This window comes from Gastrolobium bilobum, unplaced genomic scaffold (genome assembly GCF_033153095.1).
Source record: "Gastrolobium bilobum isolate Gb01-03AN ecotype WA unplaced genomic scaffold, APGP_CSIRO_Gbil_v1 utg19388, whole genome shotgun sequence".
In the NCBI taxonomy this organism is placed as follows: domain Eukaryota; kingdom Viridiplantae; phylum Streptophyta; class Magnoliopsida; order Fabales; family Fabaceae; genus Gastrolobium; species Gastrolobium bilobum.
In genome coordinates this window covers 4,099-16,244 of record NW_026898925.1, presented here as the reverse complement: position 1 = coordinate 16,244, position 12,146 = coordinate 4,099, and the positions used below count along the sequence as shown (strand labels likewise).

General features: G+C 36.0%; 1 protein-coding gene across 1 annotated transcript; it reads left to right on the top strand.

Annotated features, from left to right (window-relative positions):
* On the top strand, positions 1–9,202 carry LOC133285612 (hydroxyproline O-arabinosyltransferase PLENTY-like). Its single transcript, XM_061482866.1, has 8 exons — positions 1–408; positions 1,508–1,575; positions 1,664–1,865; positions 2,020–2,117; positions 2,444–2,513; positions 2,649–2,720; positions 2,852–2,965; positions 9,131–9,202. Exons 1-8 carry the CDS (start codon positions 1–3, stop codon positions 9,200–9,202), a joined length of 1,104 nt encoding a protein of 367 aa, XP_061338850.1.
* The last annotated feature ends 2,944 nt before the right edge of the window (positions 9,203–12,146 follow it).

Below are 12,146 nucleotides of genomic sequence, written 5' to 3'. Positions count from 1 at the left end.
ATGATTGTGATGAAAAACAAGCCAAGTGCAAAGTCACTACTTATGCTGCTTATGGTTCTTGGGTTGTTCTTTGTCACTTATAATTTGGTATTTATGATCAAACACTATAAGGGTGGACATTGGGTAACAGATGAGTTGGGATTTCTTGATCCTGTTATCAGCATGCCAGGAAAGGTGATAAGATCAGCAAATTCCAATTCAAAATACCATGTTGCAGTGACAGCAACTGATGCAGCTTACAGTCAATGGCAGTGCCGGATTATGTACTACTGGTATAAGAAGGTAAAGGATATGCCTGGATCAGACATGGGAAAGTTCACCAGGATAGTGCATTCAGGAAGGCCAGACCAGTTGATGGATGAGATTCCTACTTTTGTGGTTGATCCACTTCCTGCAGGCTTGGATAGGGTAAAAAAATTTCTGCTTTTGTTGTCAGAATTAATATCTTTTCAACCTTAAATGAGTTTCCATCATCTTGTCTTCAATAGGTGTAACTATAACTTTCTTACAGATACATTTGTTTCTAACGTTATTCATTTGTGTATTTTTACTTATCCACCTCACTATTCTCATATCTGCTACACTTATTTTTGGCTTTGGTTGACACTTCACTGCCCAATATTCACTATTGTTGATGTTATCGTTTTCCAATAGAATTTTCCTTTTATGTTTGATAGGCACTTAGTGATCATTAAAAAAAAAAAAAAACCACTCCCCGTTAAACCCGACTAGCGAGTGTAGGTTGGAGGCAATCCTTGTACATAGCCTTACCCTTGTATAATTGCAAAGAGGCTGTTTCCTAGATTCGAACCCATGACCTTTCAGTCATGAAAGAACAGCTTTACCATTGTTCCGGTTCGCCCCCTTACTTAGTGATCATTAATCATGCCTAAAACATTTCTCCATTTCATCTACCTAGCTTAAACCCTACATGTGACATTCTCACCAATCACCCCATTACTTTGTAAAACAGATTTAAGATACATAAAATGTGCAACTTTACGGATCCTTTTAGGATATTGTTTTAATTAAAAATTAAAACAATTCTGTTTTTCTAAGGCTGAAGTTTGACAAACTTAAGGAATGAACTTGGCTCAAGTACACTACTAGGTCCGAGGTTAATTCTCCAAGAGTTGGGAGATGAAATTATGTGGGAGGATAATTGTTTACCCTGTACCAATATACAATATAGAAAAAAAATTGTTTGATCTTCAAAAGCAATATACTGGCCATTAACAAAGGGAATGTGTCATAACTAATCATATTTTGGACATAGATGCTTTTCTATACTGGATCAGGTAATTGTGCCAATGAAACCATGCATTTTCAGAATTGGAAGCTTTGGATTTTATCCTTTTTAGTGGTAAACTTGTCAACTTAACCTGTTTTAAAATGTTGCTAATTATCAGCACTATCACCAATTTTGTTGTTTATGATATTTCTCTTTTATTGCTTTCTATAAAATTGATGCCTTAAAAAAATGTTGTCTTTTTATTTTTTGGTCCAGGGTTATATTGTCCTGAATAGACCATGGGCTTTTGTTCAGTGGCTGGAGAAAGCAAATATTGAGGAAGAGTAATTTTCTTCATTCTGGTTTTCTAGATCTGCTATGCTCTCCAATAGCAAAACCTAAGAAGCATTGTTTTTTTTATTGTTGGTGCAGATATATTTTAATGGCAGAACCTGACCACATATTTGTAAATCCTTTGCCTAATTTGGCTTATGGAACCCAACCAGCAGGGTATCCATTTTTCTATATAAGACCAGCTAAAAATGAAAAAATAATTAGGAAATTCTATCCTGAGGAGAAGGGTCCTGTTACTGATGTTGATCCCATTGGCAATTCTCCTGTAATCATTCAGAAGGTGCAGTCTCATTTAATAGTTTACACTTTACATGTGTTGCCACATTGATTTTATTTGTAATATTCTGACTGTTACTAGCTATTATAAGATTTTTCTTCTTTTTCTAAAAGCATAATAATCTTCCATTGAGGCATTGATTTTTCTTTATTATCAGTCCTTGCTTGAGGAAATAGCCCCCACATGGGTGAATGTTTCTTTGCGAATGAAAGATGATCCAGAAACTGATGAAGCTTTTGGATGGGTACTTGAAATGTGAGTAGTGCTCTATAACTTTTCTAGAACTTTATTTCTAATTAGTTAAAAAGAGGCGAGCCCGAAGCAGTGGTAAGATTGCTCCTTTGTTACTGCAAGATTACGAACTCAAACCTAGAAAATAGTCTTTTTTCAAATATGCAAGAATAAGGTTGCTTATAACGATAGCTGTTACCCCTTACCTTCGTTAGTCGGGTTTGAAGAAGAGGTTTTATTTATTTATTTATTTCTAATTAGTTAGCGGTAATTGATTTTCATTTATTTTGTAAGTTTTCCTGGACACTGGTAGTTCTAACTTTCTGCTTTAATTCTTTTGTTGAATTAAGGTATGCATACGCTGTGGCATCTGCATTGCATGGTGTACGGCATATTCTTCAAGACAGCTTTATGCTGCAGGTTTGAATTGTTTATATTCTCTGGTATTTTCATTTCCTCCCCCTCCTATTTGTTCATTTGTGAATGGGAGATTGCATCTTAACTTGAAGAAGTAAAATATAAGTTAATAACATGTACATCCTTGGAATGTTTCAGCCACCTTGGGACAAAGATGTTGGGAAAAAGTTTATAACCCATTATACTTATGCATGTGACTATAATTTAAAGGTGAGTTGATTTCTTCTTACTTTCTATTTGATATTAAAGTAGCAATACTGTAATTCCATGAATAATATTCCCTTGCATGCTTAAATTTTGTTGTTGCATAAGTTATTTACTTCTATTACTTATCCATCCAGGGGGAACTGACATATGGGAAGATTGGAGAATGGCGTTTTAACAAGAGATCTTATCTTACGGATCCTCCACCCAAAAACCTTTCCTTACCCCCTCGTGGAGTTCCTGAAAGTGTGGTATGTCCTTGCCTTCTAACTTTCTGGTTTCTTTGTTTGGAGTTTTATTTCAAAATTCAAACCCTGCTAGGTGTGGAGTTGGGGGTATTGGAGAGTTGCTATTGCCCCAACATTATTGTTTTACACCTTATTTATCTTCTAGTGAAACAGCTAATATATTAAGAAAACCAAGTGATATCAGGGTTGAACATAATCACAAATATTGATGTATCAACTACATTATTAGCTAAATTTGGCCTCCAATTTATGTAATTATTAGAAAATACCTTCCTTGTCGCTGACCAAAGTCTCTTCTCTCGTGTCATTTGTATTTCCTAAACCCTCATAAAAAAAGAGAGGATTTTGTAGTTGTCTGTACTTGTAACCTTTTATATCAATCTCTGATTTAAACTTAATATTGAAATAGTAATGTGAAATTGTCCTGAATTTTTGAAATCTCTGCAGGAGCAGGGTCTATGATAAGGACCAAGCTAATAACGAACTAAAAGAGAAATTACTCAAGGAAATAGATCTGAATATTTCTCATTCATATATGTTGTAAATAATAATAATTTAGTTATTATTTAGTCATTTATTTGTTGGATTGGGCCAAGCCCATTAGGTCAAAATTAGGTCAAGTATTCTCTATAAATAGAGAACCATTTGTACAGATTATTTACAATTCTATAAGATATTAGAATACCCTTTTTCAAGTTGGTATCAGAGCTCTCGATCTGAGGGCTTTGCTTCCGCACATATTATCTTCTTTTTTAACAAAACCCTAATTTCTTTGCCTCTTGCCGCCATCAGCCGCCACCGGAAAATTTTTCTGGGACCTTTTGGACCAAGGGGACCATTGTTGACCTTATTTTTCCTCCGTTCTATCATTCTATGCACTGTTCCTCCGCCACAAACGACCCAAACACCTCCGACCGCCTCCAATCAGATCTGTCTTCACCGTTTGGACCACTTTCCGGCGACTTTTCAATTGCGACCACCCACAGACAGGTGCGCTCACCGGACGACCACACTAGAAAAATCTCAGCCGGAGAAGCCCCTCCACGCGCTCTCACGCGCCGCCCCTTTCCCGGCGAGTGAAGCCCACGCGCAGCTCCTTTCTCCGGCGCGTGGAGGCGCGTGCGGCCGTGTTTTTGGACCGGACCACCACCATCTTCTCGTCTTCTCGTCTTCTGTCTGGATCTGTGATTATTTTTCTGATCAGAGGTCATTTGATATTCTGTTTGGTTGATTTTATCGCTGGTTGTTAACTTTTTTTGTTAAAGAATGGCCGAGCATGATAGTTCTTCGATCTTATCTGGTAAGAGCACACGTTCTATATCTCTTCTTGCTTCTTGCACTGATTTTAAAACCTCATGGATTTTGGATTCTGGTGCAACTGATCACATGGCTTGTCGTACTGAGTTGTTTTGTTCTTATCATCCTACTGTTGGTAGTCATACTATATCCGTAGCTGATGGATCCCATAAATCAGTTATTGGTTCTGGTAACATTCAAATTCAACCTTCCTTGTTTCTTAAAAATTTTCGTTATGTTCCTCAGCTTTCTACTACTAATCTTATCTCCACTCAAAAACTTACAACTGATTTGAATTGTTCTATCACATTTTTTCCTTCTCATTGTGTTATTCAGGATCTTACCACGAAGAAGACAATTAGAGTTGCTAATGAACAAGATGGGTTGTATCATCTCCTTCCAGACCATGCTAGCAAAAATTAGTCATTAATGACACGTCATCCTTCTACTGCAGAATCTATGATTTGGCTCCATCTCAAGCGTCTGGGGCATCCACCATTTAGTCTTTTGAAGTCTATGTTCCCCTCTCTGTTTCTCAATAAGTCGGTTGGGACCTTTCATTGTGATGTTTGTGAATTTGCAAAACACCATCGAGTGTCATTTCCTTCTAGCACTATTAAAAGCAGGGAACCTTTTTCTCTTATCCATTCTGACGTTTGGGGCCCTTCTAAAGTGCACAGTGTTTCAGGTGCAAGGTGGTTTGTTTCTTTTATTGACGATTGTACTCGGATAACATGGATATACTTGATGAAAGACAAGTCTGAAGTACCAGAGATATTTATTCGGTTTCATCACATGGTTGAGACTCAGTTTGGTAAGGGTATTAAAAGACTCAGATCTGATAATGGTACTGAGTACGTCAATCAACGCCTGTCACAATTCATTTCAGACAGAGGTATGATTCATGAGCTCACATGTGTTGATACCTCTCAATAAAACGGGGTTGCTGAAAGGAAAAATCGTCACCTTCTTGAAGTTGCTAGAGCACTACTTTTCTAGACATCTGTTCCTAGTTCTTATTGGGGAGAAGCAGTGTTAGCTGCAACTTTTTTGATCAACCGTTTACCTTCACGGGTCCTTAACAATATCAGTCCTATTCATTCCATGACTTCTTTCTTTCCTTCTGTTCCCATGTTGCAGAGCCTTCCACCAAGAGTGTTTGGATGTGTTGCCTTTGTCCATGTTCATAAACAACATCAGAGTAAGTTGGATCTTAGGGCTCTTAAGTGTGTCTTCCTTGGTTATACCCCTTATAAAAAAGGGTACAAGTGTTATCATCCACCAAGTCAGAAATTTTTTGTTTCTATGGATGTCACCTTTCAAGAATCTGAATCTTATTTCCTGGGTCCTCATCGTCAGGGGGAGAACAGTTCTTCAGAAGACTCGTCCCCTTCCTTCTTTGAGTCTGGATCAATCTTCTCTCTTCCTAGTGTGTCTGCTCCTGGTGTGTAAGAACCTTCAAATACACCCGAGATACAAAAAATTTTGACACCTGAATTGGTATATCAGAGGAGGAAACAACCCATACTGTCTCACCAGCAAGCTCAATCGTCTGAACCACTGGTAAGTCCTGAATCTCCTATTTCTTCTGAGTCTCCTGAATCTCCTGTTTCTGATTCTAATATTATTTCCTCTCATGATTTGTCTATTTCTTCTGATATCTCTAATGACTTACCCATTGCTTCTACTTCTGATGACTTACCTATTGCTCTTAGAAAAGGAAAAAGATCTTGTCACAAGAAAACTTGTTCCTCCTGTCCCTCTTGTACTCAATACCCTATCTCCCACTTTGTTTCCTCTGCTAATCTTTCTGTGCAGCACAAAAGCTTTGTTTCAGCACTAGATTCTATTGCAATCCCAAAATCAGTATATGAAGCCTTGAAAGATAGGAATTGGGCTCAAGCCATGCAAGAGGAGATGAATGCTTTGGAGAAAAATAAAACATGGGAGGTTATTGATAGACCCAACGGAAAGAAAGCAGTAGGGTGCAAATGGGTTTATGCCCTGAAATATAATTCTGATGGCACTCTTGAGAGATATAAGGCTCGATTAGTGGCCAAAGGTTACACTCAAACCTATGGCATTGATTATGAAGAAACCTTTGCTCCAGTTGCAAAGATGAATACAGTGAGAATCTTGTTATCCCTTGCTGCCCATTACAATTGGGATATAAATCAATTTGATGTGAAAAATGCTTTCCCCAATGGTGAGTTAGAAGAAGAAGTCTACATGGAAATCACACCTGGTTTTGATTCTGTGAAGGGGGAAAATAAAGTTTGTAGATTAAAAAATGCCTTGTATGGATTGAAGCAGTCACCTCGTGCTTGGTTTGGAAGATTTACTAAGGTTATGATGACCTTAGGATACAGACAGAGTCAAGGAGATCACACTCTTTTCTTCAAGCACTCCCAAAATGGGAAGCTTACTGTGCTCCTTGTATATGTTGATGATATTATTATCACAGGTGATGATTTTGTGGAGAGACAGATTCTGCAAACACGGCTTGCCTCTGAGTTTGAAATCAAAGACCTTGGGAAACTGAGATATTTCCTAGGGATAGAAGTAGCTCATTCAAGCAAAGGAATTTTTATCATCCAGAGGAAATATGTTCTTGATCTTCTCAAAGAAGCAGGAAAGCTCGGGTGTAAACCCTCTAATACTCCTATTGAGCATAATCACAAGATGGGCTATGAAGAAGAGAGTCTTCCAGTTGATAAAGGACAATATCAACGGCTAGTTGAGAAATTGATATATCTGGCCCATACTAGACCAGACCTAGCTTATGTTGTTAGTGTTGTCAGTCAGTTTATGCACGATCCAAAAGAAAAACACATGCAGGCAGTAGAGAGAATTCTTCAGTATCTTAAAGGTACTCCTGGTAAAGGATTGTTATTCCGACGTGATGGCAATCTATCTTTAGAAGTCTATACAGATGCTGATTATGCTAGATCCGTGACTGACTGTCGTTCTACCACTGGTTATTGCATGTTTCTTTGCGGTAACTTGGTGACATGGAGAAGTAAGAAACAAGATGTGGTTGCCATATCAAGTGCAGAAGCTGAATTTCGAGCTATGGCTCAAGGCATTTGTGAGTTACTGTGGCTGAAAATTGTACTTGATGATCTCAAAATAAAATGTGAGGGACCTATGAAGCTGCTATGTGATAATAAGTCCGCTATTTGTATAGCTCATAATCCAGTTCAACATGATCGGACTAAACATATTGAGGTTGACCGCCATTTCATCAAAGAGAAACTTGATAGCGGGTTGATTACCACTCCATACATCCCCACTGGGCGTCAATTAGTTGATCTATTAACAAAGGGGCTTCCTTCAGATAGATTTCAAGAACTTACTAGCAAGCTGGGAATGATAAATATCTATTCCTCAGCTTGAGGGGGAGTGTTGCAAATAATAATTATTTAGTTATTATTTAGTCATTTATTTGTTGTATTGGGTCAAGCCCATTAGGTCAAAATTAGGTCAAGTATTCTCTATAAATAGAGAACCCTTTGTACAGATTATTTACAATTCTATAAGATATTAGAATACCCTTTTTCAAGTATATATTTCAAGGTTTCCATTACAACCAGAGCAAGGTAATTACAATAAGTGGAAATGTGAAAGAAATAATGCAGAACTTCCAATAGAAATTAACCAGCAAAAAGTAAAGATAATGTGGAACACATATGAGAGGTTCCACTCTCTCCCAATCCCAAAAGGGCCCAAGACGTTTCTGAATTTCCTGATGCCCTCAACGTTCCTCCGCTCCTCCTCTTAAACAAACGCGTAACCAACTCAACCATCCACAACTGCATTCTGTTAGAGGGCAAACTTGTCCATACAGTTGTGTTACATCTCAGCCGTTCCAATTGGACCAGCACTGACAGCTGGGCCTGTTGCTGCAAGAGAAGCCCAATTCTTCCTATTCTTGTCCCTTCGGTATACCTGCTGGATTGGGGTTGTATCAGTCTACAACTTTTATTATCAATTATTATCTTAGGAGAAAGTCATATTTACAAATTTTTTGTTTACAAACTCTTACAAACTACACTAAGTATGACTGGTCATACTTCAATCAATATTGTATGACCGGTCATATTTAGTGTAATTTGTAAAAAAAATTTGTAAACAGATCCTTCCCCATTATCTGATCTAATATAAGTTGTTGATTCCTTTAGCTAGACAATAAGAAAAGAACTAGTTGAAAGACTTAACTAAATATTTGTTTTTCACTTGGTTTAATTGTAGTACACTATTTAGTTAACAAGAAAGAGCCACATCATTGGGGTAACAAAGGTTGTTCTGTTTTGGTAAAGTTTTTTGCTATTTTTCGGACATGTGGCACCCTAAACTCATAATAAGGGGAGGACATCAGTTTCACATGCTCAAATAAATATGTAAAAGTATTATAACTAAAATCAACTTTTAGAATATTCATTTTGTTTGCAAAAGAAAAGCTCAACTTCTCAGTAGTTAAATATACATATTGGCAATTTTAAATTGCATCTAAATTTACACATTAAACTTTTTCTTTTGTGTGTTGTAGTTATATTTTGCTTAATGGTTAATTTTCACAAAATTAATATTATTTTTCTATCAGTTATCTCTAGGCTATGGGTTTTATGTGATCAGTATAACATCAGTTATAACATGTATTGGATCTCAATGGCTGAGGCATGGGAAAAATAATTGAACAGCAAAATTTGGCACCGTGTTTGTCAAGAGTTTTCAAGTGTTTGCTGGAATTTTGTATGGTTTTTCTTCAACCTACAAAACCACAACTGTTTTAACTGAAGCTTGATCTATGCTATGGTTGTTACTTGCTAATTTTGGCAGCTAAAAGATACTGTGTGTGATGTTTATCTTCAGGTGCGGCTTGTAAAGATGGTTAATGAGGCTACTGCTAACATACCCAAATGGGATTCAATAAATAGAAGCTGAAGGAAAGAAGATAAACCATGAGGATTAAGGCGCCTAATGCCGGTGACTAATTAGATGTGAAACACCAATACTAATTGTAAACCCCACATCTTGTCCCACATTCCATTTTCCTGTCCTTAATTATGATAAAATTGGCTTAGAATCGTGCGTATGTTTTTTTAGAATATTGGCGTATCTTCATTTTTATTTTAATTATTAATTTAGTTGTATTTAATGCTGATTGATTTGTAGTCAATTATTATTATTTTTATATTCTTTCATCATTTTTAAGATTTTAAATTTTGAATTAATTTATAATTGATCTATTTAAGGATGCTTACGACCCTTGTGGTAAGAGCTAAATTTTTTGTTATTTTGATAATAAAAGTTGAGAATCGAAGGGTTTCTCCTTTATCGAATCCCAACTTTCTATTTAGCCAATTTTGCTATGCGCTTTCGATATTATTATTATTATTATTATTATTTTTTAACTTTTTTGTATCTTTCATTTGGATTCATCTACCACCGACCTCAATTAATTTGGGATAAAGGTATTGTTGATGTTGAAGTTACCTTCAACCAATGACTGAATAGAGTTGTGGAGGTGGTGGATGACAGAGTCATGATGGTAGGGAAAGTTGATTTGTTCCTAAATAAGACATGTAATCACGTCAGATAGACCCTCGAGACATGGAAAATGAAGACCTCAGAAAATGATACAGGATTTGAGGCGACAACTTATGTGCCCACTAAGTGAGAAAATCCAATATTTGGAGTAATAACTTGTGCAAACGCTGATCAAGAAAATTCAAGATTTGGAGCAACAACTTGTGCTGATACAAAGCAAGAAAATCCAAGTTTTAAAGCGACAACTTGTGCGGATGCAGAACAAGAAAATCCAAGTTTTGGAGTGATGGCTTACGTGGACAAAGTTGGGCGTTCAATCTGAAGAAGGAATGAAATCAGATGACGCGTCTGATAATGAAGATGAGGATGTCAATCTTTTGGGATTCTAAACTAAAGATAAAATTGGTGAGTATGACCTGGAAATCAGTCTACTTTTCAAGATAGCGAGATGACGATCAAGATTCTTTATGATGATAGTCCCATATTTGATTACTCGAATGGAGAACAATATTAGGGTGACGATCCAATCTATCATGATTCCGATGAAGAATGAGATTGTGACAATGATCTAATCTATGATGATTCTGATGGAAAACCATATTATGATAATAATTCAATCTTTGATGACTTTGATGGAGATCCAGAGGGTTGAGAATTTGTTTTTGTCGTGTTGGATGAGATGCAAATGACCCAAGGATTGTAGCCTAAGTATTTGTGATTCCAAATGTTCCCAAAGCTTAAGACTATGTTGATGGGGAAGCTGCGAAAGACATGGTGGCTCTTAATATTGTTGTTTTTGGGACACTCAACAAGGCTTTGCAAATGATGCATTGAATTCTTCATTTAGCTTGGTGCAACATAATCTTAAGAACATCAATGTGGATTCAAATGTATTAACTTGAAATACTTTGATGTATAGGTTTTTACAAAAGGATGGACAAATAGTGGTGGTCTTTGAGATCTTCTAGTTAATGATTTCAAACAATGATGTTGAGCCTGATGTGGCATCATGTACTTTTGTTATATTTGTTATTGTGCAGAATTTATATAATGGGGGAGCATTTGATACATTTAAGCAAATATTGTGTCATAGTTTCCACCTCCCTTCAACTACCATTAATGAAGATAAAGCAAATTCAAGGGTGAATTTTTTCCTAGCGAGAGAGGATGATGTATTTAGACATGGCTTAAAATCGTGCAAATGTACATACGTTATTGTGAAATTTAGGAATTTTTTTTATTTCCATAATTTAGTAGTGCTTGATGCTAATTGATTTGTAATTGACTATTATTATTTTTTATATTCTTTTCTTAGTTTTAGGAATTTAAATTTTAAATTGGTTTGTAATTGGTATATAAAAAGGTGTTTAAGTCCCTTATTTTAGCAGTTAATTTTTGTTGTTATTATTTTGATAATAGAAATTGAGAACCAGAGGGTTTATCTTTTATCTAATACAAGTTTTCTGTTTAACCATTTTTTTCTATGTGCTTTTAGCATCAAATTATTTTCTTTTCTTTTCATTTAATAATAAAAATCTTGAAAATAACAATAAAAGGATATCATGGTGCAAGGTTTATAGAGATATACTCTACATTACAAAAGACTAATTATATGAATAAGAACACCTCTTATGGTAACATTATTCGAGAAAAAAACCATATAATTGAGATTAAAAACTAAAATTATCGTATTAATATTAATTTAAAATATTCTACTCACCTAATGTAATCAATTGCACGCACTTACCTAATGCACAACTAATTGTACATGTGCTACATGCACAACTGTTATCTGGTAAATTCTTGTGAGTTGCGTACATATCATATGTACAATTAATTATTGATGAGGACATAGGAGGTGCCATGACCAAGACAATAAACTTGGAGGACATACAAGGTCTTGGAGGCCCAATGACAAGAGCAAAAGCTAAAAAGGCTAAAGAGGCTCTAAATCTCTTGGTGACCACTTTACTTGAGACAAGCCCAGGTCTAAAGGAAGAAGAGCCTAAAATGATACACTTAATTGAAATTGAAGACCTTGAAGAATAAGCCTCAATGGATATGCATGAAGGCTTTATTTTACTTGGCCCAAATTCTGCACTTAATTTTTTATTTTCTTATATTTAGTTAAACTTTTTGTAATAAGGCTTATTGGGCTGGATTATTGGGTTGTCTATCTTCTTTTATGTGTAAGTACTTTTAGGTTAAACTCAATATGGTTGTTGCCCACTATATAAGGGAACACCATGGCTTTTGAAGACAGATTTGGAATATCAAGTTAACCTATTTTGGTGAGACTAGTTCTCTTGGGTTCTTTTGAGAATCTCTGAACTTATCA